The sequence below is a fragment of the Balaenoptera physalus genome (assembly GCF_965194825.1).
Source record: "Balaenoptera physalus genome assembly, chromosome: X".
Lineage (NCBI taxonomy): Eukaryota > Metazoa > Chordata > Mammalia > Artiodactyla > Balaenopteridae > Balaenoptera > Balaenoptera physalus.
The window spans coordinates 51,517,006-51,544,541 of NC_138903.1; the positions used below are offsets into that span (position 1 = coordinate 51,517,006).

The 27,536-nt window shown below is 40.3% G+C and overlaps 2 protein-coding genes across 5 annotated transcripts; both read right to left on the bottom strand.

Moving 5' to 3' along the window:
• Positions 1–748: 748 nt before the first annotated feature.
• On the bottom strand, positions 749–9,866 carry LOC309651870 (spindlin-2B). Of its 3 annotated transcripts, XM_082445024.1 has the most exons (3): positions 9,555–9,866; positions 2,432–5,788; positions 749–1,816 (listed from the first exon to the last, which is right to left on the bottom strand). In XM_082445024.1, the coding sequence occupies exon 3, from the start codon at positions 1,812–1,814 to the stop codon at positions 1,038–1,040; it is 777 nt and encodes a 258-aa protein (XP_082301150.1). In that variant the 5' UTR covers positions 1,815–1,816; positions 2,432–5,788; positions 9,555–9,866; the 3' UTR covers positions 749–1,037. The 3 variants fall into 3 exon arrangements, with proteins under 3 accessions (XP_082301150.1, XP_082301149.1, XP_082301151.1); XM_082445023.1 differs by having other exon boundaries at positions 2,432–9,866; XM_082445025.1 differs by lacking the exons at positions 2,432–5,788; positions 9,555–9,866 and adding an exon at positions 2,279–2,327.
• A 3,012-nt stretch (positions 9,867–12,878) lies between these two features.
• Positions 12,879–26,361, bottom strand: LOC309651871 (spindlin-2B). Of its 2 annotated transcripts, none has more exons than XM_082445026.1 (2): positions 14,562–26,361; positions 12,879–13,946 (listed from the first exon to the last, which is right to left on the bottom strand). In XM_082445026.1, exon 2 carries the CDS (start codon positions 13,942–13,944, stop codon positions 13,168–13,170), a length of 777 nt encoding a protein of 258 aa, XP_082301152.1. In that variant the 5' UTR covers positions 13,945–13,946; positions 14,562–26,361; the 3' UTR covers positions 12,879–13,167. The 2 variants fall into 2 exon arrangements, with proteins under 2 accessions (XP_082301152.1, XP_082301153.1); XM_082445027.1 differs by lacking the exon at positions 14,562–26,361 and adding an exon at positions 14,409–14,457.
• Between the last annotated feature and the right edge of the window lie 1,175 nt (positions 26,362–27,536).

Below are 27,536 nucleotides of genomic sequence, written 5' to 3' on the forward strand. Positions count from 1 at the left end.
TATGGAGTGCCATGTTAGTGTGTTTAGGCTGAGGGTTGGGGTTCTGCTCAGCAGGTGTGGCATGAACTCCCTGATATTATAAAAGCCTTTTAGGTATAAACTTGGCTCCTGCTTAACTCTTGAGACATTCCTGTCAAAATGTCCTTCTAGGGAAGCTCCAATCCATCTGGTTTCTTTGACTGTTGCCACCTCCTTTGTGCACAGAGCTAGGGAGGGCAATTTGGAAATTGCCAGAAGTCCTATTTTTCCTTGGGTCTTCCCATCTCTCATGGACCCCACTCCCCATATCTTGTTTTCTGTATTCTCACTCCCTCTGTCAGTCTTTCGTCTTAGAATTCCTCCTTCCTCCGTGTCCCTCTCCTCTGGCCCCTCACTCATGCATAGACCTCCATTTAACTATCCTTTTAGCCTCTCCCCAGATCTCTGCCAACTTCATCTTTCTCTCCCTTGCTCTGGATCTCTTCTAAACGTCTTTGTGTCCCTCTCTACTCAATTTATTCTGTCTGTTTTCCTCCAAGCCTCAAGATCTCACTCTCCCTCTGTTATTCTTCACCCCCTCCCAGTTGGGTGCCTCCCCCTCTTAGGTCATCCCTCCTGCTAGGGAGCCTCTCCATTTCTGACCCCTCCCCACCTCCTCCTAAGCAGCCACCTCCCCTTCTCCCTTCCCCCACAGCCCATCTCTAGTTCCTTCTCCTCCCCCCTCCCTAGACCAGACCAGCTAAGTCCTATTCCATTTTTAGATGACTGATTATGATACTAGCTGAACTTTATTCACAGCCTGAATTTACAGCTGTTCCTTCCTTTCATGCCCCATCCACCAAACACACCCAATCGTTTCAACATGACAAATTCCTTACACACAGCGTGTCATGGCCACATAAATTTGTATTTTTCAGGACAAAACAACAGTTATGCTGGCAAAGATGTTGGATTAACAGGGACCCTAAAGCTTTCAATACACTGAAAAGTAACATTATTTTGCATGTCTACAAAGTACACATTTGTTTTCACAAATGTGGCAAAGTTTACCCTAACAGTTAGGACTTTTTCACCAAATCATAGACATAGATATGGAAATCATCATCAAACTTGATGAAATACACAGAGGGTTTGGCTTCCACTTGGTGAATGACCATGCCGATCCGTTTGGAGCCATCTTCTTTGGTATATTCCACATGTTTACCTATCAGGCCATCTACAACTCCTCCTGGCTCCCTCTCTGCTGGAGGAGACTCACTGGACTCTGGCATGATACGGAGGTCTCCTTCTTTATAATCATCTAGAAGCTGGTACATGTACAAGACAGGATCTTTCTCATAGGTAATATAAAACCAGGCTTTCATGATAGGTGCTTGGGCCAAGACCATTCCTCTCCATTCATCCTTAGAACCATGCTCACCCTCAAACATATGTTCCACAGCTTTACCAATTATGGTATTTGCAAGGTTTGCATCACTGACTTGAGATGATGCCACCCTGTCGGAAAGAATTTTAAGAGACAAAACTCTTTCATCTCTGTGAAGTTCCAGTCCATAGACACAGTCAATTCCATCATATTTCACCAGATAAAGAGAAGGATTTATAGGCACCTGATCCAGAACGGTTCCTTTCCACTGGGTGATGGGCTCATCGCCTTCCTTCCATCCGTGTGAAATCCTGCAGCCCACGATGTTCCTGCGGGGCTGGGACGAAGGTCTGCCTCTCTGCTTCTTTTGGGAGGCTTTTCTCTTCGTCATGTTTGCAGACCCAGTGGCCCGTCCTGCGACTGCCCTGGTTTGTTGCCCTTCGGCCTCCTGCGAGTTGGGGGTTTTCATGTCTGCAGGAGGAGGAGGAGAGAAGATAAGAGAGGAACATTCAGTATGCCATAAGGTGAAGTTCTCCCGACAGCGTCGTCTCCAGGTACCCTGCGCCAGCGCCTAAAATTTCCCCATGAGCCTGGCAGCAATGCTGGAAATCCTGGCTGTGTGCCTGAAAGTGCTCTCCCTTCTAGGTTCCTTGAGGCTGCGGGAGAAGGCGGCAGCGGCAGTGGTGCTGCCTGGGGTTAGGAACCCTGCAGGAGGGGGCGGGCTACCTCCTTGTTCAGAGACCCCAGCCTCCGTCACCCGCCACTGGCGCCCACTCTCAATCCCCTGCAAAACCCCTATCCCTCCACCGCCCTGACCCGCATGCACTCGCTCACTGTCCTCCTGCTCTGAACACCCCAGTCTGCTACCCACACGCCCCCGTCCACCCCCACTCTCTTTCGTGGCCCCCAGCGCCCTCGCCTCCCCGTGCTCACCTTCAATGTCTTGCTTGATTCCTTACGCTATTCCCCTTTCCTACTGCACATTGCACTCCCCCCTCCCACCCCGGCGCCCGCCTCCACCCCTTATCTCCTGCAGGAGTCCATCCCATCCCCCTTTTCCATCCCAGCGCCCACCAATGGCCTTGCCTTGCCTGGCGTCCACCGCCCCGGATCTCGGGCTTCACGTGTGCAAATCGGACACCTCGCAGCTTCCTTTGCGGTGAGCCTGCGTCCAAGAAGGATCCGCAGGCGAGGAGCCGGGTGTTTGCAAGAGCTGGAAGGGGAGGATCCTTGGGCGAGGAGCGTGTTTAGGAGGGCGCCGGAGCAGGCGAGGAGGATGGCGGCGGTGTCTTCAGCACTCTGCTCTCGGGCCCTCCGCCTCCCCCTTGGTGGTGGCAGCCCCTCTGCCACATGGGGCTCCCACCAGCCGCTACTGGTGCAGTAGTCTCCTCCCTCTTTCCGTAGCGCAGCTTCCTGCCAGGAGAGAGGCCTCCCCTTCCTGCCAAACACTGCCTGCCCCACTGCAACTCTCAAGCCCACCAGTGCTTTGAGCATGGGTGGTGCTCCTCGTCTCCCGATCCCGCCCTTTTCCCAAATCTGGAGCAGCTGGGCCTACAATCCTCCACCCTATTGCCCCCTCCTCTCTCCCCCCCTCCTTTTCAGGGCCCTTTGGCTCCTGTGCTCTCCTCCACCTCCACCCTGTCATTGCCCCTGCTCCATCTGCTTTCCACCTCCCAAGAATTTGTTTTTTCTTTTTCTCAGTGCCCTTATGTATTTATTCTTTATACATAAATATGCCTTTCCTGTCATTTACAGGAATTTGTGGTAGGGAGGGAGAAATGTGCTCAGTCTGCCATCTTGACCCAATCTCTGTGTAATCTTTCCTTACTGGTCATTACTGGACTTTACTTCTTAAGGATTTCCTCCCTTTTCTTTTTCTTTTACTTTTACTCTATTGCAAATGAATTCCTTCCACAATGTTAACACTGTGTAAATTTCAGAAAATTGATAGGAAGAAAACAATCAACTGCAATTCTAGCTCCCATTCCCTTGGGCCCCCAGCAAAATATTAATACTCGTTATTTGTCTTGCCATTTTTCTAGGCTCTTATGAAACTGGGATCATTTTGCATAGGCAAGTTAATGCCCTGATTTTTTCCATATAGAGTATGCATCTTCTAAGAATACTAAATATTTTGAAAACTATTATTTCTCTTATTCGTTCATCAAATATTTATTGAGTACCTACTGCATATATGGCCTTTGATCCATAAAACTCAGTTTTACAGGGACCACAATTTAACTTTTCTGCCATTATTGAACATTGGGATTATGTTTCCACAATAACTGATAATTTGATCTATTTGTCAGAAAAGATAGCCTCAGAAAAAAATAAGTTTATAAGAAACAATTAGGTAAAATGATGGTTTTATAATTCGTTGCAGAAGTATTCTTTAAGGAAGGCTAGAATGACTCTTTAAAAATTTGAGGAAAATTTTACACTGAATTTATTCTAATATCAACAGATCTATTAAAATGCAAAATGCAGCAAAATAATACAGAAGAAAAAGCAACTGAACAAACCAAAACCCAGTGAACAACCTGAATGTTTAATAGTTATGCATAATATCTGAATCAGATGATGGGTTAGATGTTAACAGAGAAGCTAAGCTTAAAACAATAAAATAATTACTAAAAGGGAGAGAAGATCAATAAAAAATTTTGATTCAACGATCAAAGTATACAAATGTTAATATCGAATGTGAAAAAAGAATTTCACATCTAGAGCTGATGCAAATAAAAGTTCATACAATTTTTTATGGATAGCAAATTACAGGTATGCTTTAGTTCATGGGAGAGTTTATTTAGTTCTGGCAAACTTTTATTCCTAGGATTTTACCCTTGGAGTCCCAAGCAAAAGTGAAGGAGTTTTACCGGGGCTCTGGACTCCAATTTCTGTATCCTTAGCTTCAACAAGAAGTCATAACCTCTCCTGTTCTAAGCCTTTCAGCAGTTCCCTCTAAAGTGGTTACATTTCCTCAAGGGAAAAACATCCACCAAATTCACTGTCTCTTGGACATGTTCTCCCCTATATCTTGGCTGGGTAATTATTTCCTATCTTCTTAGTTTTCTGATACCTTTGAGTTTATTGTTTTACTATGTCATCCAGCTTTGATTGTTTAATTAATGAGAAAGATTTTTGAACTGCTTAGTCTCCTATCACTAAAATCCAAAACTCTATATTTATTGAAAAATATGTGTTCAACTATTTGTAATAGCTCCAAACTGGAAATCACCCAAATTTCCATCAACAGTGGACTGCATATGTTGTAGTATATTCATTCATACAATGGAATATCATACAGGATTGAGAATGAGCAAACTACAACTACATGCAACAACTTGAATGAATCTCACAAATATGTTGAAAAAAAGAAGACCACAAAAGGTCACATATTTTCTTTCCAATTTATTCAAATTTCAAAAATTGTAAATAGTCTATGGCCTTAAAAATTTTTAAAGCAGTTATTCTTGCAAATATATTTTCCAAATAGATAGTGGCAATTCACATTTCATCGGTAATTGATGAGAGAACACAATGGAGACATTTTTGAACATGTATAAATGGCAAGAATGGTTCCTATGGTTGATGGGCAGCAAAATATATTGAATTGAACCATCACTTGGTATTGCAGCCTAGCATTCAATCACACCTCTTCTGGTAATAGTGTGCCCATTTTCCTCTTGGGAACAACTTAAGTCTGCCCTTTCAGAGAACTGAAATACTGTCAGAGTGATTGTTTTAAGACTAGGCACCCCACCTAGTCAGAGCCAATGAGGCACAATGATATTTTGCACAAACTCCTGGGTATGAAGTAAGTGATCTTGTCCACTGGACGTGAGTTAAGCTGAGAGGATAAGAAGATCAAGCTGCTCTGTTCACCTTATCATCATCTGGAGACAGAGGACAAAGCAGCACAGAGAAGAAATCACAGCCAAGCTAAGCAAAAGAGGGAGACTCCTGTCCTAGTGACACATTCCGTACCTGTAGGTGGTCATGGCCGCTGACTTCTCAATATTCATCCCACTCTAAAAGGTTACTCTAAGCTAATTGTGATAATGTTATTCCCCCTGCAAGTGATTGGCATAGCATTTGGCATATGATCTAATCTTGGCCAATTAAACATGATGATATACGTTGGGGTACTTCTGAAAGAAATTTGTTAAGGGAAACAGAAAATGATGTTTCCTTTTCTTCTTTAGGGCGATGCTATTTCTGTATATTATCCTTGGAATCTGTGTAACCAGCCTGAGGGCAAAGCCAACACATTGAATATGGCAGAGGAGGAAATGAGAATACTCTGAGCCCTTTGATCATTTCATTTAGCTGCTGATCATACCATTCCTGGAGTCCTAGTTCTGACTCCAAGTGATGAGATAAGAAACTTCTTTATAGGTACAGCAATTTGAGTCTGGGTTTTCTAATACTTGAAATGGAAAGTATCTGAAATGGCAAAGAGTCTGTTTAATAAATGTATGTGCATCTGTGCTTTATACATAAAAATACACACATACATAAAAAATAGCAAGCCTTATGTAGGGTTAAGAATAAATGAAATTTGAAGATAGAAGTTAAATTTAAAATTCACAAACTATTAACATGTAACAACTGTATTTGTTGAGTGACTTTTAATAGAATTTATTTACTTATATAAATTATAATGTATAAAATCTACGAATTGCAAATTAGCAATTTATATACATATCAGTATAATCAAAATATTTTAAATAATTCAAAACCTATTTTTCTAGCCAAAGCAAAACAACTGAAATTTTTAATTTCTTAAAAGTTATTTTCAGTGAATTCAACTTTTAACTTTTGCTTGATATGAGAAAATAAGTTTTAACTAGCTGCTAGATATTCATTCATATATCACTGACATTTTTTCTTTTCATCATTTGACATAATAAATGATGTGCTAAATAACTTTTGTAGAATTAAATAAATACTATTTTTATTTAATTCTCAAAGCCCAAGTCATATACAAGGACATAGAGGACAAAATATAAAGGCCTTCAATGGCAGCCAATAGGCACACATAGGTCACTTCTCAAGATATGACTTCAGGAATGAACAATGAATTGAAAGCCCTCCAATCACAGCCATTATTTTTGCTAGGATTTTGTAACACTGATCTTGCATATATTTTGTATATTTCTATGTACTCAATGTCAATGTTGCTCATGCTATATCTAAGAAAACCCAGTGAGAGTAATTAAATTCTAAGGAATAAGATTTTGAGCTTTGGAAGACCACAAACCATTCTAATAGCTAAGATTTTTTCACCTCCCATACCAAGGATCAATTTTCTCCCCTTTGGGGGCAATGTCTTCCTGGTTGAGAATGCATGATCTAGGGCTTGCAGGGTAAAGCAAGAAGATCGGGTTGTATATCAACTGCAATAGGAAGCCTTTGGAGAGTTTTAAGCAGGAAGGTGATATAATCTCATTTATATTTTTAAAAGATCACTCCAGCTATTATGTGGAGATTTGAAAGGAAAGCAAGGAAATCTTCATTCCCAACACCCAATTTAATCAACTTAAGGCCTTATCTTCTATTCTAAATCCTTTAGTCACTGAGATAACACATTTCTCTCCCCAGCTGCCAAAGCATCAGGTCATGTGCTTACTGCTTTTGTTTTCAGTTATTTCTTCATCGTTGGCCCCTTGGGATTTTTCTCACAACCTTTAAAGTTCAGCTATATATTTAAAAGGAGACCTGTCATATTTTTTTTATAAATTTATTTATTTTATTTATTTATTTTTGGCTGTGTTGGGTCTTCGTTGCTGTGCACGGGCTTTCTCTAGCTGCAGTGAGCGGGGGCTACTCTTCGTTGCGGTGAGCAGGCTTCTCATTGCGGTGGCTTCTCTTGTTGCAGAGCATGGGCTCTAGGCACACGGGCTTCAGTAGTTGTGGCTCGAGGGCTCTAGAGCACAGGCTCAGTAGTTGTGGTGCACGGGCTTAGTTGCTCCACGGCATGTGCCACCTTCCCGGATCAGGGCTCGAACCCGTGTCCTGTGCATTGGCAGGTGGATTCTTAAGCACTGCACCACCAGGGAAGCCCAATCTGTCATATTTTATCCAAAATTTTTAAGTGATTTAGTAAAAGAGTTTCCCTCTACCTACATTTTACTCTTTTTTTAAGCCAGTGAGTTTATTAGCCACTCTTTTGGTCAACTAGTAGTGTACTTCTCTTCCTTCATGATGGATACAAGAAGATTATAGGGGAGTCAGAGGAGTCATGCCCACACTTCATGAGGGCCCTTCTTCAATATCTACAGTTTTTTCTTTAATGAGTGAACTAGGCAGTTCATGGCTTATTTCAGAATCCTCTCAAATTGATTTTGAGGGGACATGGGGATATATGTATACATATAGCTTATTCACTTTGTGATACAGCAGAAACTAACACACCATTGTAAAGCAATTATATTCCAATAAAGATGTCGAAAAAAAAGATGACAATAAAACCACACTGAAAATATTAATCCTTTAAACTATAACCCATTGCAAATTGTGCCCAGGTATGTTGTACAACATATTAACTGCACAACGTAAGAAACGGTGGGTGAAATGGGTGAAAGGGGTCAAAAGGTACAAACTTCCAGTTATAAAATAAATGTCATATAGACATAATGTACAGCAAGGTGACTATAATTAATAATACTGTGTTGCATATTGAAAGCTGCTAAGAGAGTAGAGCTTAAAAATTCTCATCACGGGCTTCCCTGGTGGCACGGTGGTTGGGAGTCTGCCTGCCAATGCAGGGGACACGGGTTCGAGCCCTGGTCTGGGAAGATCCCACATGCCATGGAGCAACTGGGCCCGTGAGCCACAACTACTGAGTCTGAGCGTCTGAAGCCCGTGCTCCGCAACAAGAGAGGTCGCGATAGTGAGAGGCCCACGCACCGTGATGAAGAGTGGCCCCCGCTCTCTGCAACTAGAGAAAGCCCTCGCACAGAAACGAAGACCCAACACAGCCAAAATAAATAAATAAATAAATAGAATAAAAAAAAAATTCTCATCACAAGAAAAAAATAGTAACTATGAATGGTGATGGATATTAACTAGACTACTGTAATCATTTTGTAATATATACAAAATCAAATCATTATATTGCACACTTGAAACTAAGTAAGTTATATGCCAATTATATGCTTCAATAAAATGAAATATTTTTTGAAAATAAAATAAAAATAAAAATTATTTTTAAAAAAGAGGTTTCATTTTGTTTCTTCTACCAAGTACTATGTATAGTGGTTGTCAACTAGGACCCTCATTCCCCTGGCTTCATATCTCCCAGTGACTTCTTTAATTGGTGAGATTAAGAGGTTGGACATGTCAGAAAACTTTTGAGTTCTCTTTTGTATTTATCTCTTTTAGGCACAATCTAATTTATTTAAAACATAGAGAAAACTCTGTGAGCCAGTGGCACCTGTAGTTATATCCAACTTTGCCTGTGACTGGGTGAAATATGAGGAAGTACTTGTGTCCTGAGAGCTAAGTATGTCCTCCAAGCCATCTTTTGTCAATTATAAAGGAGATATTTTGACCTCCATTTGTGTCATTATTTTGCCTGTCTCTCAAGTGGTTACAAACTTGCACGGAGAAAAAAGGCTTTAATTATTGGTCTTTGGGGACCTCAACCAAAACATTATGATGATCTGTGGCACAATTTCAATCTGGAAGGGAAGGAACAACCATTATAGGTATGCCATGACCTGGCCTTACTTCTTCAAGATAAATACAGGACCTGGGTCATTGGGGGATGTACTGTCATCTCTAAGACATGAAAGGAAACTTTTGCCATTCCAAAGCAGCACTTTGTAGTTGTTTCCTGGGGGAAAGGGTTGGGAGAATCTGACAATATTCCTTTAAATGTAATGCATGCCCAAACCAAGACTGATTGTGTGATCCCATAACTGATAATTAATCACTAATATCATACCTACCTCCATTTTAACTCAGAAAGGACAATATCATTTGGGCTTGGGGAAGGGGGATGGAATGTGATCTAGGCAATGCACCTAAAACACTTCTACATTAGTATATGCATCTATACAAATAAGAAAGTTTAAGACCTGCCCCAAACCAGCCTCCTTTTAAATAGCTAATTATGTTAAAGTCTTTACTAACTGATTTAAACCCATGATAAACTCTGTTTGGGGTACCTTCTGCTGTTATCATGATAGCAACATTTAGTTCTTACCTGGTTCCAATAGAAGGAGAAGGGAACATTCCAAGGAGGTGAAGCAACAGTAGGAATGTATACAGGTTTTCTTGGTCAGTTTCTCATTCTCACTTCATCAGAATTATACACTCAGTCTAAGGAAGGAAGAGCCCAAATTCTTCATCTGTTTTTTCATTTGGGAAATTGTGTGTCTCAAGGATATTAGCAAGCCTAGCATTGTCACTGACACCTCTCTTCCACCAAATATCTTGTCTAAAGACAAATCAGGCAAGACACACTGCAAAATATAGCCAGAACTACACCAATTTCACATTGCACTCACTGCTGCCAGACTGGTTTAAACCATCATATCTGTTACCTGGATTATTGGAATAGTCCCGAATTGATCTCCTGTTTTCCATCTTTGTACCCCATTACAGACTATACTCCAGAGTCTCCAGTGATCCTGTTAAAATATGAGACAAATCATGTTATGCTTCTGCTGAAAATACTCGAATGGCTCCCCATCACACACAGTGTAAAAGTCAAATTCCATTCTAGGCCCTCCGAGGCTCCAAGCTATCTGCTTCTCCCAGATCCCCATCACCTCTCTGAACTCACTTCCTGAAATTCTCTACCTTGCTCACTCAGCTCCAAGCTATCTGTTTCTCCCAGATCCCCATCACCTCTCTGAACTCACTTCCTGATATTCTCTACCTTGCTCACTCAGCTCCAGCCATGCTGGTATCCTCAGTGTTCCTTGAACATGCCAGGCTTACTCCTGCCTTGGGACCTCAGCACTTGCTGTCCCGCTACCTGGAATGCTCCTTCCCCAGACAGCCACAGGGCCAGTTCTCTCATTGCCCTCAGGTCTTTACTCAAAAACCAGGCTCTCAGTGAGGCCCACTCTTCAGCCTCCTCCCTGGAATTTCAGTCCCCCTGTTCTTTGCTTTATTTTTTCCTTCTTAAGACTTATCACTTTGAAAATACTTTATATTTTACTTATTGTCTCTTGGCTACTGTCCGTCTCCCACACTAATATGAATGTTCCATGAAGATAAGATTATTTATTTGTTTCTTTTGTTTATAACCATATCATAAGGACCTGTGTCTAGAAGACTGCCTGGCAGAGAGACCACCTGAAGTAAGTATTGGTGAGACGAAGATAGAGCAAATAAATTAAAAAGCAAATGGAGTTAAAGTAAGCCAAAGGGGGGCTAGGCAATTTTCCCTGGGCTTAGCCCCAAAACTACCAATGCAAGTGCCTCCAGGAGACAACTGGGCATTTTGTTAGAGTGAAGCAGGCCAACTGGGGGTGTGGCCCCCTTGAGAGAGCATTCTGAGTCTAAAATGGCTGAGCCCTTCCTCAGAGCCAGCTGCTTGTATCCTTGTTGGAATGTGGGCCCTAATCCTTGGTCTATTGTTTTTGTTTTTATTTTTTCAGGTAAGCCAGAAATGTGGATTTTTGAAATGTGAAATCCCCCAAATGTCTAAGTAGCTAATTTTAAAATGGAGAATGATGAAAACATGACGATCAAGCAAAATATGACAGCGGGCTGAAATTGGCCCATGAGTGGCCTGCAGGTGTTTGCTAGCCTGAATTATGTGATGTATGAAAGAAAACTTATCCCTGTTCTGGTGAGGTGGGCTTGCCTTGTGTAATTCTTGAGGCAAACAGCTTCAGGCCGTGTTGGGTGGAGAGAATGAACTGGAATTACCAACTTCTTTCAACTCCTGGAAGCCCCCTGCCTCCCCCTCTCCCTGCTATGCCTGGAGTTAAGGAAGCCTGGGCAGTGGGGAGTCACCAGAACTGTTTCTTTGAGGGTAGGGGTATATTTCAGTGAAGTGTGGAGCGGGAAAACCAGATAGAGGGTTTTGAAGGAAACTTCCACAGCTGGACCAGGGAAAGGAAAGAAGGACAAAGACCCATGTGTTGGGACATTGTATCTCTGAGGGAATTTATTGGGGGTTACCACACCCTCTCCCCACCAACCACCTATGTGGCACCATACAGTCGAAGGACTTAGTTATACAAAGTCACAACTCCCCGCCCAACTGCGCATGCCATCTATCTCACCTGGAAATAGAGCTGCGAAAATTTCCATCACAGCTCCCCGTGTGCGTGAAGTGGGCAAGACTGGTCAGGAGGTACCTATGAAAGGTCAGTAGCCACTGGCTTTGTCGGGATATAGCCAGAATGGGGCTTCTGGAGGCAGCAGACCTCCATCTGGTGAAGCACTGGGTGGAGCCACCTGTGGTTTCAGGCAACTGCTGAGAGAAGCATGGACAGTCAAGTATTCCCCATGCCCGGCAGAGAAACATTAAGCTCAATCCTCTGATGCCCCTCCTCTGTAAGGAGGCCAGGTATAGTCCAGGAGGAGGAAGAACAGTGAGGAGAGTGCTGTACCTGGGTTTAGCAAGTTTCCATTTTTCTGGATAAAATGCTATCCAAATGCAAGGTGGCACATCTCTTAAGTTCTGAGCACCCCACTGACCCGTTCCCCACAAGAATCGTTTATTCAGTGTAGGGGAAGGGAACCAAGGCCTTCAGGTCTGAGATTTACTGCTCTTGGGTCCTCTGGAAAATATGAGGTGGCTGCCCACAGGCGCCTGTTTATGGAGTGCCATGTTAGTGTGTTTAGGCTGAGGGTTGGGGTTCTGCTCAGCAGGTGTGGCATGAACTCCCTGATATTATAAAAGCCTTTTAGGTATAAACTTGGCTCCTGCTTAACTCTTGAGACATTCCTGTCAAAATGTCCTTCTAGGGAAGCTCCAATCCATCTGGTTTCTTTGACTGTTGCCACCTCCTTTGTGCACAGAGCTAGGGAGGGCAATTTGGAAATTGCCAGAAGTCCTATTTTTCCTTGGGTCTTCCCATCTCTCATGGACCCCACTCCCCATATCTTGTTTTCTGTATTCTCACTCCCTCTGTCAGTCTTTCGTCTTAGAATTCCTCCTTCCTCCGTGTCCCTCTCCTCTGGCCCCTCACTCATGCATAGACCTCCATTTAACTATCCTTTTAGCCTCTCCCCAGATCTCTGCCAACTTCATCTTTCTCTCCCTTGCTCTGGATCTCTTCTAAACGTCTTTGTGTCCCTCTCTACTCAATTTATTCTGTCTGTTTTCCTCCAAGCCTCAAGATCTCACTCTCCCTCTGTTATTCTTCACCCCCTCCCAGTTGGGTGCCTCCCCCTCTTAGGTCATCCCTCCTGCTAGGGAGCCTCTCCATTTCTGACCCCTCCCCACCTCCTCCTAAGCAGCCACCTCCCCTTCTCCCTTCCCCCACAGCCCATCTCTAGTTCCTTCTCCTCCCCCCTCCCTAGACCAGACCAGCTAAGTCCTATTCCATTTTTAGATGACTGATTATGATACTAGCTGAACTTTATTCACAGCCTGAATTTACAGCTGTTCCTTCCTTTCATGCCCCATCCACCAAACACACCCAATCGTTTCAACATGACAAATTCCTTACACACAGCGTGTCATGGCCACATAAATTTGTATTTTTCAGGACAAAACAACAGTTATGCTGGCAAAGATGTTGGATTAACAGGGACCCTAAAGCTTTCAATACACTGAAAAGTAACATTATTTTGCATGTCTACAAAGTACACATTTGTTTTCACAAATGTGGCAAAGTTTACCCTAACAGTTAGGACTTTTTCACCAAATCATAGACATAGATATGGAAATCATCATCAAACTTGATGAAATACACAGAGGGTTTGGCTTCCACTTGGTGAATGACCATGCCGATCCGTTTGGAGCCATCTTCTTTGGTATATTCCACATGTTTACCTATCAGGCCATCTACAACTCCTCCTGGCTCCCTCTCTGCTGGAGGAGACTCACTGGACTCTGGCATGATACGGAGGTCTCCTTCTTTATAATCATCTAGAAGCTGGTACATGTACAAGACAGGATCTTTCTCATAGGTAATATAAAACCAGGCTTTCATGATAGGTGCTTGGGCCAAGACCATTCCTCTCCATTCATCCTTAGAACCATGCTCACCCTCAAACATATGTTCCACAGCTTTACCAATTATGGTATTTGCAAGGTTTGCATCACTGACTTGAGATGATGCCACCCTGTCGGAAAGAATTTTAAGAGACAAAACTCTTTCATCTCTGTGAAGTTCCAGTCCATAGACACAGTCAATTCCATCATATTTCACCAGATAAAGAGAAGGATTTATAGGCACCTGATCCAGAACGGTTCCTTTCCACTGGGTGATGGGCTCATCGCCTTCCTTCCATCCGTGTGAAATCCTGCAGCCCACGATGTTCCTGCGGGGCTGGGACGAAGGTCTGCCTCTCTGCTTCTTTTGGGAGGCTTTTCTCTTCGTCATGTTTGCAGACCCAGTGGCCCGTCCTGCGACTGCCCTGGTTTGTTGCCCTTCGGCCTCCTGCGAGTTGGGGGTTTTCATGTCTGCAGGAGGAGGAGGAGAGAAGATAAGAGAGGAACATTCAGTATGCCATAAGGTGAAGTTCTCCCGACAGCGTCGTCTCCAGGTACCCTGCGCCAGCGCCTAAAATTTCCCCATGAGCCTGGCAGCAATGCTGGAAATCCTGGCTGTGTGCCTGAAAGTGCTCTCCCTTCTAGGTTCCTTGAGGCTGCGGGAGAAGGCGGCAGCGGCAGTGGTGCTGCCTGGGGTTAGGAACCCTGCAGGAGGGGGCGGGCTACCTCCTTGTTCAGAGACCCCAGCCTCCGTCACCCGCCACTGGCGCCCACTCTCAATCCCCTGCAAAACCCCTATCCCTCCACCGCCCTGACCCGCATGCACTCGCTCACTGTCCTCCTGCTCTGAACACCCCAGTCTGCTACCCACACGCCCCCGTCCACCCCCACTCTCTTTCGTGGCCCCCAGCGCCCTCGCCTCCCCGTGCTCACCTTCAATGTCTTGCTTGATTCCTTACGCTATTCCCCTTTCCTACTGCACATTGCACTCCCCCCTCCCACCCCGGCGCCCGCCTCCACCCCTTATCTCCTGCAGGAGTCCATCCCATCCCCCTTTTCCATCCCAGCGCCCACCAATGGCCTTGCCTTGCCTGGCGTCCACCGCCCCGGATCTCGGGCTTCACGTGTGCAAATCGGACACCTCGCAGCTTCCTTTGCGGTGAGCCTGCGTCCAAGAAGGATCCGCAGGCGAGGAGCCGGGTGTTTGCAAGAGCTGGAAGGGGAGGATCCTTGGGCGAGGAGCGTGTTTAGGAGGGCGCCGGAGCAGGCGAGGAGGATGGCGGCGGTGTCTTCAGCACTCTGTTCTCGGGCCCTCCGCCTCCCCCTTGGTGGTGGCAGCCCCTCTGCCACATGGGGCTCCCACCAGCCGCTACTGGTGCAGTAGTCTCCTCCCTCTTTCTGCATAGGACTAGGCTCTTAGTTTCCTGTTAGTGAAGAGGCCTCCCCTTCCTGCTAAACCCTATGCTGCCAGCCTCCATTGCCCTGGAGCCACTCCTAGGCTGCTCCTCTCCTTTCCAAAATTTAGATCTCTGGAAACTCTAGGTGGTCTTTTCCTCTGCAGGTACTTCCCACCTCCACCCTCTCAGGCTCTCTAGCTCCAGCCCTCAGCTGCCCTGCTAGGGTGCCTCTTAATTTTTCACACGTTCTTCACGTTTTTTGCCCACACAAGTTCACACAAAACATATATGGATACAGAAATCCTTTATATTCATACACAAATATATTTATGTGCATACATATTTTTCTGTATATTTCTGATATTCATATTCACAGATATATAATCCTAAATACACACCTTTTCCCAATCACATAACGCACAGGCATCTTTTTTGGTATACAACTACACAGAAGTACATATAATGAGAATTTCTCCAACGCATGTGTAGGCTCTTTTAGATTTGGAGACTTAGCTTGGAAAAATAGTGACTTATTTTAAGCTTAAAGAGTTATTTTTTTGTGTGACTCCAATTTGTAACAAATCTTATCCAGTTTTGCATAAAGTGACATTTATTTTGTATCTTGTTTGTATCCTTTTTGTTACTTATAGTTTTTTCCACCATATCGCATAATTCTTTAAAATATCACTATTATGGTGTCATATCAGTAAGAAAGCAATCTCAAACTGATTTAAAATAACAGTAATTTATTGGGTAATTATTTGAATAATCTAATAGGTGTCAGATTGGGCTTAATCTAAGTGCTCAGTGTTATGGGCTGAATCGTTTCCCCTGCAAATTCGTATGTAGAAGTCTTAGCCCCCAGTACCTCAGAATGTGAATGTATTTGGGAGTAGTGTCTTTAAAGTGGTATTTATAGTGAAATGGGGTTCCATGGGTAGGCTTTAATGTAATATAACTTGTGTCCTTATAAGAAGAGTTGATCAGAATGCAGACATACCTGGAAGAACAACCATGTGAAGATAGAGAAGATGGCTATCTGGAACGCCAAGGAAAGTGGCCTCAGAAAAGAATCAACCCTGCTGACACCTTGATCTTGGACTCATAGCCTGCAGAACTGGGAGAAAATAAATTTGTGTTGTTTAAGCCACTGAATCTGTGGTACATTTTTATGACAGCCCTAATAAATGAATATATTCAGTGCTGTCACCAAAAACCTACTTTTGTTCCATCTTCTATTTTCTCTGTGTTGTCAGTTTCATTCTGAAGCTTATGTTACAATATGGCTGTCAGCAACTTTGGGAATTATATGCTCCCTTATTCATATCCAGTGACAGAGAAAACCTTTTTAGAGCAACTTTTGATCAAAATTTTGCTTTACTTTGATTGGGAACTTCATAGGTCATTTGCCTGTCCTTGTACTATGGCCAAAGACAATGCTGTGTCCACTTATTTTAGTTTCAGTTTATATACTTATTTCAGAAAAAATCACATTAACAAAGTGAATCTGTTTGAATAATTGGCTCATGCTAATCAAGTGCCACTCCCGAAGTTGGGGTTGGGGTCAATCCCACAAAAATTGTATAGGTCCTATACAATGAAGGAGGATTGAAATGGATACTGGTAGAGTAATCAATAATGTCCCCAGCAATTCCACGTTATTATTTTGAAAGACAGTCTAAAAGTTTTTATTCTTCTAAAATTTGTGTTTCTCTGATACTACTCTTAAATCTATGTGACTGCCAATTAATTGCAGATTTGTTCATATTTCTTTGATGAGGTAGTAATAATTTATCCCCTTTCAAAATTTTTATTCCTAAATTTTTGCAACTTGTTGGTATATTTACATCATCCCCTGTTGTTGAGTTTCGTTTATGAAAATCTTTCACAGAGAATCAAACCAGCCTCTTTTACAGTTATCCTTTCATATTCATGGTTTTGAATTATCTGACCCCATAAGGGTAACCAGTAGGGTAAGACTAGTATCTTAAATGTTCCAAGGCATCAAAGTTCACTCTGTACTTAGAAACCAACACAAATATCCTCTCCTGAAAACACAGCTTTCTGACCTCCTTTTGTTGAGGGTCACCATCTTCAAGGGAATCTTGAATAACTAACAAGTCCTAACCGACGTACCTTCTTGGGAATTAAAGTTGATGCAGGAAGAATTTGATAATAGTCCCATTGAGTATCCACAGAAGGGACTTTGGTGTTGTCCTAGAAAGTGTTTCTCCAGTGCCACTACAGCTAGAAACTATGCAGTGTGCACGAATGGTCCCTTAAATACCACTGAGGTATTACATTTCCCAACTGTTTTCACTTATCCCACCTTGTGCTTTATCCAAACTACAAAGATTTTAAGGCCAAATATATTTCTTATATGCTATCTTCTCTTTCGTCTTGGCCTTATTTATTCATTTCTTAATCTGACTCCCACATCTTGCCAGTTGCCTTTGAGATCCCATTGCCCACAACTTTCAGGTTTCTTGTCCTCCTTTAAAACAGTTATTACACCCCAGATTCACCCAGAAAATCTCAAAACTGACTGCACTTTCTTCATTTTCCATGTATTAACTTGACCATACATCTATTAACAAATTCCGGTTAAATTCCTTGAGCTGAACATGTATAATGGCATTGCATGGAGCTGTGGTACAAACTCAATCTCGAAGAAAGCAAGGACCATTCCACATCTAAGGTTTTTGGTCACTGGCCTAGCACTCTACTTTTAAAACACAAGTTTTTAGGCAACACAGTTACAGTGATCTTTAAGAAAGGGGGAAAGTTATTGATGCCCCCAACTTCCATTTCCTCATCATATCATATTGAGTTCCTCACTTTCCTTGGTTTGCTGCACTGGGGAATAATGGCAACTTCTCACTATGACTGACACGCAGTAGAGTTGTCCATCTAAAGACTGACTTGAGCTGGGATTACTGGCCTGGCTGTGATAATTGAGCAGTCCATTCAGAAGTCCCATTGAAAGAATGTGTAGCCACTTTATGTGAGTTTGTGGACTTTCTCATCATGGTTCAGTTTCTTACAAAGCTACTTTTCACGATGAAGCTATGATAGGAAAGTACTATCCAAGACAGCATCAACGTTCTTTTTATTTATACATGTGGCAGACACTACATAGACTTCTAATACTCCAGCTTTTTTGGGGGGTGAATGACTCAATGGCTAGAAGTCACAGAGTCATGGAGAGGGGGACATTCTAGAGCTATTCTTTACATATATTTCTAGTTTTAAGCTGTGAAGAAAAGGTTGAGTGTTTTTTATGATAATTCTTTAACTCTGATGCATGAAAAAAAACAGGGCTGATTGACTTCATTATTCTAGATGTATATATATTACCTCTTCTTAGATCCTAACTCACATTGACCCATCCCAGTGTGGCTTGGGAAATGGGTTGTGCTATGGACTGAATTGTGTCCCCCCCCAAATTTATACGTTGAGGCCCTAACTCCTGATGTGATGATATTTGGAGATGGGGCCTCTAGGAGATGATATGGGTTAGATAAGTTTACGTGGGTGGGGCCTTCCTGATAGGATTAGCAAACTTATAAGAAGAGGAAGAGACACTAATGCTCTGTCTATACCATGTAAGGACACAGCAAGAAGGTGGTCTTCTGCAAGCACCTTGATCTTGGATTTCCAGTCTCTAAAATTGTGAGAAGTAAATTTTTGTTGTTTAAGCCACCCAGTCTATGGTATTTTGTTACAGCAGCCCAAGCAGACTAATACATGTTGTGACCTTGGCAATGAGCCTTGAGCAATTTTCCCTCCAGGTCAACACCTACTCCTTTACTACGCATGTACATCTGCCCTGGATCTTACTCTCTTTCAAACAACAAATTTATTTAAATCCTGCACTAACTGTTATAACTCCTTGTCAAACTCACAGTTGTACTTAACTCCCACTGTTGGAAGTACTGGGGGTGGGGGTCTCAGTGTATTAAAACACTTTTTCCCCTCAATTGTACGCTATTCCTTGATTTCTATGGCAACAACACAATTGTCATGATTTCTGTCTTCTGAGCAGATAAGAGCTTTAGCACAAACAGAACCTAAGCATTACAGTTCATCCTAATGAGTATAAATAATTCAGTGTACCGTGTGCAAGAGTTGGGATGGTGAGCTTTGTGTAACCACACCCCAATTCTTGGGACACTTCAGTTGAATTCAGGGCTTCAGGACTTCTGGATTCTGCAGTAGGAAAAAAAGGCATTTCTGTGGGGTATTGTATAGAGGTAGGGGCATTCACCTACTTTGGAGCTTTGGCCCAGTGAAATCAATTTCTCAAGAAACAAACTCAGAAGTATTTGGCAACAGGTCAGAGTGGACCTCCTGTATTTGTACCCATAGACTCTGAAGGGTTCCTGGGGAGATTTAAGATCAATAGACAGCATCACAGTCTCAGCCAGAGGAGGATCCCCACAGGCCTTGGACCCATAGGTCCATTTCAACAGGTTTTGTCTGTGATGTCAGAGACTCTACAGGAAAATGATAGTAGCATATCAACTCAACTGTTAGGGGTGCCACTGACTCTAGTCTTCCTACAAGTATTATTAGCAGCAAGTATGTGAAAGGGATTGTGGTCTATACAGATAGAATTTCAAAGAAATAGAAAGGTTTCTTATTCTTCCTTGGTATTCTAAAGCCATTGGAAAATCCCTTTAAGGGTTACTTTGGCCCTAGATAAGATCTTTGTAATTTCCTCCAGTGCTTATATTCTAAGAGGTCATTTTATTTGATCTGTTAATTATAAAGCAAATTGTTTAAAATGATAAGTTAAATTGTGAATTGACAACTATTCAAGGGTAATGAGTTTAAATGGTTATTAGAAAAGATTTCATTGAGCTAATGTGATAATAACTGCTTATATTGGGATTTCCAATTAAAATATGTTCTTATACAATAATTGCCTACATTGGGATCCTTGCTAAAATAACTGTAAAAATGATCATAAAGTAAGAAATAATTGCCTAAAGTAGTTTAAATTGCTTTTTGAAGTACATTCAAAATATTTATAAATGATTGGCTCCCCTTGGAGCTGCACTATAGAATCTTTCCCTAAGTGATAATAGTTAATGCCCTATCCTAGACTCCAGATTGTACAGCCTAAGCCTTCCTAGAACTCAAACTTTAATGTGCCTATGAATGGTCTAGGGATATTATTAAAATGAAGATTCTGATTAAGTAGGTCTGAAGTAGGGCCTGAGATTCTGCATTTCTAACAAGTTCCCAGGTGATGCCCATGCTGCTGGTACACGGACTACACTTTGAGAAGCAAGGGGTAAAATTTCCATTAAGTAACTTCTTGGCCAAACAAAACTGGGGTAGAATGCCTCCTAAGGAGCCTCAGTTAATGAGGCTTTTCTTTTCTCAATATGAAAAGAAGATTTAGTTCTGGGAACTATAAAAAACTAGAATAACTTATTACCTGTGTTTCTCTAACTACTGTACTAAGATACTAATATGCTTTATTTTATAAATCTTGACATATTATTTGAGGACATAAGTTGTAGGTGTGGTAGATATCTACAAATGAAATTCATTAAGCTTGAATATATTGCTTCAAAAATTTTGTCTCATGTGTCCACAAGGAGTATTCTGAAATACTAATGTACCCACTCACAACTTTTAGGGTGATATCAAAATGTTTTCATTACAAATGTATGTAATTGCAAAGGATGTAACTTCCTTTGTACTGTAACTGCTGAAATTTTTAAATGAGATGGTTACATTGCTCTTTTAAGTGGATCCAATGAAATAAAATACCACCTATTTGACATCTGCCATCATCCATTTTAAAAAAATGCACATTTTTTTAATATTGGAAATTTAAAATAATTTTTTGAACTTGAATAGAAATTTTATATTTTACATATAAAATTATATTTATAAATTTATATGTATATATCCTACATTCATCACAAAATTCTATCCTAATATCATATATTTTCATGCATAAACATTTTTACACTCTGGTATTGCTTTGCAACAGAAACATATATACATGTTGAAGTTAAAAGTTTTTAAAATTCCCCAGTGATCAAAAGAGACAGAATTAAATTTTTCTGCTAGATTAAATTATTAAAATTATTATTAGTATACAAATGCTTACAATAGCATAAATGTATTATAAATATACATCATTAAACAAAAAGGTAAACATTTAGTGGAAAAGCATCTCCAATACAGTCTGTGCTTATTTTTCCCCACGCAATTAGGTTATATGCTCATTAATGAATATTATTTATTTCTAGAATGAGACAAAATTCAGAACCAATACCAGATCTATTTCTCATTTGTATAAATCTAAGTGCAGGGAATACTTCTTTACATAAACACATAGATGGGACCAAAAGGAATTTTGATATAACAATATCACTCAATTCTCTAAATTCTAAGCTACACGACAAAAAACACAGTAACCATTCATAAAAATTACTTTTTTTTTTTTTAAGAAATTCACGTTCTTTTATTTATTTATTTATGACTGTGTTGGGTCTTCGTTTCTGTGCGAGGGCTTTCTCTAGTTGTGGCAAGTGGGGACCACTTTTCATCGTGGTGCGCGGGCCTCTCACCATCGCGGCCTCTCTTGTTGCGGAGCACAGGCTCCAGACTTGCAGGCTCAGTAATTGTGGCTCACGGGCCCAGTTGCTCCGTGGCATGTGGGATCTTCCCAGACCAGGGCTCGAACCCGTGTCCCCTGCATTGGCAGGCAGATTCTCAACCACTGCGCCACCAGGGAAGCTCAAAAATTACTTTTTAAACAATATGTCAGTGGGACAACTTAAGGGCTTCCTTTGATGTGGTTGAAAGCAGTTAATTGTAAACCACCTGACTTGCAAAAGTATTTGTTATACACTCATTAAAGTCAGTCACAGTCTCAACAAATAAAGTATTTTTAAAAATAACCTCTTTTATTTTAGAATAGTTTTAGATTTAAAGAAAATTCTAAAGATCATACAGAGAGCTTCCATGCACCGCATACCCAACTTCCCCTATAGTTAGCATCTTATATCAGTATATCACATTTGTCACAATTAACAAACTAATATTGATACATTATTACTTACCAAATCTATACTTTATTCAAATTTTCTCAGTTTTTACTTAATGTCCTTTCTCTGTTTCAGAATTCCATCCAGGATGCCACAATACATTTACTTGCCTTAGACTCCTCGTAGGTGTGACAGTTTCTTAGGCTTTCTTTCCTTGTATGACCTTGAAAGTTTTGAAGAGTACTAGTCAACTGTATTGTACAATGTCTCACAATAGTGGTTTGTCGAGTTTTTTTCTCATAATTAGTTTGGGGTTATTGGTTTTTGGTAGCAAGAACTTAAGGCAAATTTCTATTCTCATTACATCATATCATAGGCAGAAACTATCAACAAGAGATATCACTGCTGATGTTAACCGTGATTACCTGACTGAACTAGTGTTTGTCCGAATTCTCAACTGTGAAGTTAGACATTTTCTCTCCTTAACCTTTAGAAGGAAGTCACTATCGACAGCCCACACTTAAGGAATGGAACTTATGCTCCACCTCCTTGATCTATATACATTTTTTGGATTATTAAGCTACATACATTGTTTGAGATCTTCTGAATGGAAAATTTATTTATTTATTTATTTATTTTAGTGTAGATTAATCGATATTTAGTTTATACTTTGGGTTATAAAGTACACTATTTTAATTATTTTATTGCTCTAAGAGTTCTAGTTTTGGCCATCAAGAATTTTTTTTTTTTTTTAGAATTTCTATTTTATTTTATTTATTTATTTTTAACATCTTCAGTGGAGTATAATTGCTTTACAATGGTGTGTTAGTTTCTTCTTTATAACAATGTGTATCAATTATACATATACATATATCCCCATATCTCCTTCCTCTTGAGTCTCCCTCCCACCCTCCCTATCCCACCCCTCTAAGGGGTCACAAAGACCGAGCTGATCTCCCTGTGCTATGCGGCTGCTTCCCACTAGCTATCTATTTTACATTTGTTAATATATATAAGTCCATGCCCCTCTCTCACTTCGTCCCAGCTAACCCTTCCCCCTCCCCATGACCTCAAGTCCATTCTCTACCTCTGTGTCTTTATTCCTGTCCTGCCCCTAGGTTCTTCAGAACCTTTTTATTTGTTGCTGTTGTTTAGATTCCATATATATGTGTTAGCATACAGTATTTATTTTTCTCTTTCTGACTTACTTCACTCTGTATGACAGTCTCTAGGTTCATCTACCTCACTAAAAATACCTCAATTTCATTTCCTTTTATGGCTGAGAAATATTCCATTGTATATATGTGCCACATCTTCTTTATCCATTCATCTTTCGATGAACACTTACATTGCTTCCATTTCCTGGCTATTGTAAATAGAGCTGCAATGAACATTGTGTTACATGACTCTTTTTGAACTATGGTTTTCTCAGGGTATATGTCCAGTAGTGGGATTGCTGGGTAGTATTGTAGTTCTATTTTTAGTTTTTTAAGGAACCTCCATACTGTTCTCCAGAGTGGCTGCATGAATTTACATTCCCACCAACAGTGAAAGAGGGTCCCCTTTTCTCTACACCCTCTCCAACACTGATTGTTTGTAGATTTTTTGATGATGGCCATTCTGACTGGTATGAGGTGATAACTCATTGTAGTTCTGACTTGCATTTCTCTAATGATTAGTGATATTGAGCATCCTTTCATGTGTTTGTTGGCAATCTGTATATCTTCTTTGGAGAAATGTCTGTTTAGGTCTTCTGCCCATTTTTGGAATGGGTTGTTCGTTTTTTTGATATTAAGCTGCACGAGCTGCTTGTAAACCTTGGAGATTAATCCTTTGTTAGTTGCTTCATTCGCAAATATTTTCTCCCATTCTGAGGATTGTCTTTTCCTCTTGTTTACGGTTTCCTTTGCTGTACAAAAGCTTTTAAGTTTCATTAGGTTCCATTCGTTTATTTTTTTTTTATTTCCATTTCTCTAGGAGGTGGGTCAAAAAGGATCTTGCTGTGATTTATGTCATAGAGTGTTCTGCCTATGTTTTCCTCTAAGAGTTTTATGGTGTCTGGCATTAAATTTAGGTCTTTAATCCATTTTGAGTGTATTTTTGTGTATTGTGTTAGGGAGTGTTCTAGTGTCATTCTTTTACATGTAGCTGTCCAGTTTTCCCAGCACCACTTATTGAAGAGGCTGCCTTTTAACCATTGTATATTCTTGCCTCCTTTATCAAAAATAAGGTGACCATATGTGCGTGCATTTATCTCTGTGCTTTCTATCCTGTTCCATTGATCTGTATTTCTGTTTTTTTTTTGCCAGTACTATACTCTCTTGATTACTGCAGTTTTGTAGTATAGTATGAAGTCTGGGAGCCTGATTCCTCCAGCTCCATTTTTCTTTCTCAAGATTGCTTTGGCTATTCGGGGTCTTTTGTGTTTCCATACAAATTGTGAAATTTTTTGTTCTAGTTCTGTGAAAAATGCCACTGGTATTTAGGGATTGCATTGAATCTGTAGATTGCTTTGGGTGGTATAGTCGTTTTCACAATGTTGATTCTTCCAATCCAAGAACAAGGTATATCTCTCCATCTGTTTGTATCATCTTTAATTTCTTTCATCAGTGTCTTATAGTTTTCTGCATACAGGTCTTTTGTCTCCTTGGGTAGGTTTATTCCTAGGTATTTAATTCTTTTTGTTGCAATGGTAAATGGGAGCGTTTCCTTAATTTCTCTTTCAGATTTTTCATCATTAGTGTATAGGAATGCAAGTGATTTCTGTTCATTAATTTTGTATCATGTTAATTTACCAAATTCATTGATTAGCGCTAGTATTTTTCTGGTAGTATCTTTACGATTCTCTATGTAGAGTATCATGTCATCTGCAAACAGTGACAGCTTTACTTCTTCTTTTCCAATTTGGATTCCTTTTATTTATTTTTCTTCTCCGATTGCTGTGCCAAAACTTACCAAACGGTGTTGAATAATAATGGTGAGAGTGGGCATCCTTGTCCTGTTCCTGATTTTAGAGGATATATTTTCCATTTTTCATCATTGGGAATGATGTTGGCTGTGGGTTTGTCATATATGTCCTTTATTATGTTGAGGTAAGTTCCCTCTATGCCTACTTCTGGAGACTTTTTATCATAAATTGGTGTTGAATTTTATCAAAAGCTTTTCCTGCATCTATTGAGATTATCATATGGTTTTTATCATTCATTTTGTTAATATGGTTTATCACAATGACTGTTTTGCACATATTGAAAAATACTTGCATTCCTGGGATAAACCCCACTTCCTTATATTGTATCATCATTTAACGTGCTGTTGGATTCTGTTTGCTAGTATTCTGTTGAGGATTTTTGCATTTATGTTCATCAGTGATATTGATCTGTAGTTTTCTTTTTCTGTGACATGTTTGTCTCATTTTGGTATCACTGTGATGGTGGCCTCATAGAATGAGTTTGGAACTGACCCTCCCTCTGCTATATTTTGGAAAAATATGAGAAGAATAGGTATTACCTCTTCTCTAAATGTTTGATAGAGTTAGCCTGTGAAACGATCTAGTCCTGGTATTCTGTTTGTTGGAAGATTTTTAATCACAGTTTCAATTTCAGTGCTTGTGATTGGTGTGTTCATATTTTCTCTTTCTTCCGTGTTTAGTCTTGGAAGGTTGTGCTTTTCTAATAATTTGTTCATTTCTTCCGGGTTTTCCATTTTATTGGCATAGTGTTGCTTGTAGTAATCTCTCATGATCCTCTGTATTTCTGAAGTGTCAGTTGTTACTTCTCTTTTTTCATTTCTAATTCTATTGATTTGAGTCTTTTCCAATTCTTTTAATGAGTTTGGCTAATGGTTTTTGTTTTTATTTTTATCTTCTCAAAGAACCAGCTTTTAGTTTTATTGATCTTTGCTATTGTTTCCTTTATTTTTTTTCATTTATGTCTGATCTGATCTTTATGATTTATTTCTTTCTGCTAACTTTTTTTCTTCTTTCTCTAATTGCTTTAGGTTTAATGTTAGGTTGGTTATTTGATTTCCTTCTTGTTTCTTGATTTAGGATTGTATTGCTATAAACTTCCCTTTTAGAACTGCTTTTGCTACATCCCATATGTTTTCGGTCATCGCGTTTTCATTGTCATTTGTTTCTAGGTATTTTTTGATTTCCTCTTTCTTTTTTTCATTACCTCTTGGTTATTTAATAGCATATTGTTTAACCTCCATGTGTTTGTATTTTTTACACATTTTTTCCTGTAATTGATATCTAGTCTCACAGCGTTGTGGTCAGAAAAGATACTTGATATGATTTCAATTTTCTTAAGTTTACCAAGACTTGATTTGTGACCCAAGATATGATCTCTCCTAGAGGATGTCCCATAAACACTTGAGAAGAGAATGTATTCTGTTGTTTTGGATGGAATGTACTGTAAGTATCAATTAAATACATTTTGTTTAATGTGTCATTTAAAGCTTGTCGTTCCTTATTTATTTTCTCTTGAATGATCTGTCCATTGGTGAAAGTGGGGTGTTATAGTCCCCTACTATAATTGAGTTACTGTTGATTTCCCCTTTTATGGCTGTTAACATTTGCCTTATGTATTGAGGTGCCCCTGTGTTGGGTGCATAAATATTTACAATTGATTTATCTTCTTCTTGGATTGATCCCTTGATCATTATGTAGTGTCTTTCTCTGTCTCTTGTAATAGTTTTTGTTTCAAAGTCTATTTTGTTTGATATGAGATTTGCTACTCCAGCTTTTTTTGGATTTCCATTTGCATGGAATATCTTTTTCCATCCCCTCACTTTCAGTCTGTATGTATCCCTAAGTCTGAAGTGGGTCTCCTGTAGACAGCATATATAGGGGTTCTTGTTTTTGTATCCATTCAGCCACTCTATGTCTTTTGGTTGAAGCATTTATTCCATTTTCATTTAAGGTAATTATTCATATGTATGTTCTCATTACCATTTTCTTAATTATTGTTGGTTTGTTTTTGTAGTTCTTTTCCTTTTCTTTTTTTTCCTGCTTAGAGAAGTACCTTTACCATTGGTTGTAGTGCTGGTTTGGTGGTGCTGAATTCTCTTAAATTTTGCTTGTCTGTAAAGGTTTTAATTTCTCTGTCGCATCTGAATGAGATCCTTGCTGGGTAGGGTGATCTTGGTTGTAGTTTTTTCCCTTTCATCATTTTAAATGTGTCCTGCCACTCCCTTATCCTTGCAGCGTTTCAGTGAAAGATCAGCTGTTAACCTTATGGGGATTCCCTTGTATGTTATTTGTTGCTTTTCCCTTGCTTCTTTTAATATTTTTTCTTTGTATTTAATTTTTGATACTTTGATAACTATGTGTCTTGACGTGTTTCTCCTTGTATTTATCTTGTATGGGACTCTCTGCCGTTCCTGGACTTGACTGACTATTTCCTTTCCCATGTTGGGGAAGTATTCAACTATAATCTCTTCAAATCTTTTCTCAAACACTTTTTTTTTCTCTTGTCTTCTGGGACCCCTATAATTGTATTGTTGCTGCATTTAGTGTTGTCCCAGAGGTCCCTGAGACTGTCCTCAATTCTTTTCATTCTTTTTTTCTTTATTCTGCTCTGTGGTAGTAATTTCCACTATTTTATCTTCTAGGTCACTTTTCCATTGTTTTGCCTCAGTTATTCTGCTATAGA

Bases quoted from the DNA above. Each gene is read 5' to 3' on its own strand.
- LOC309651870 (XM_082445024.1), bottom strand. From the start codon at position 1,814: ATGAAAACCCCCAACTCGCAGGAGGCCGAAGGGCAACAAACCAGGGCA.
- LOC309651871 (XM_082445026.1), bottom strand. From the start codon at position 13,944: ATGAAAACCCCCAACTCGCAGGAGGCCGAAGGGCAACAAACCAGGGCA.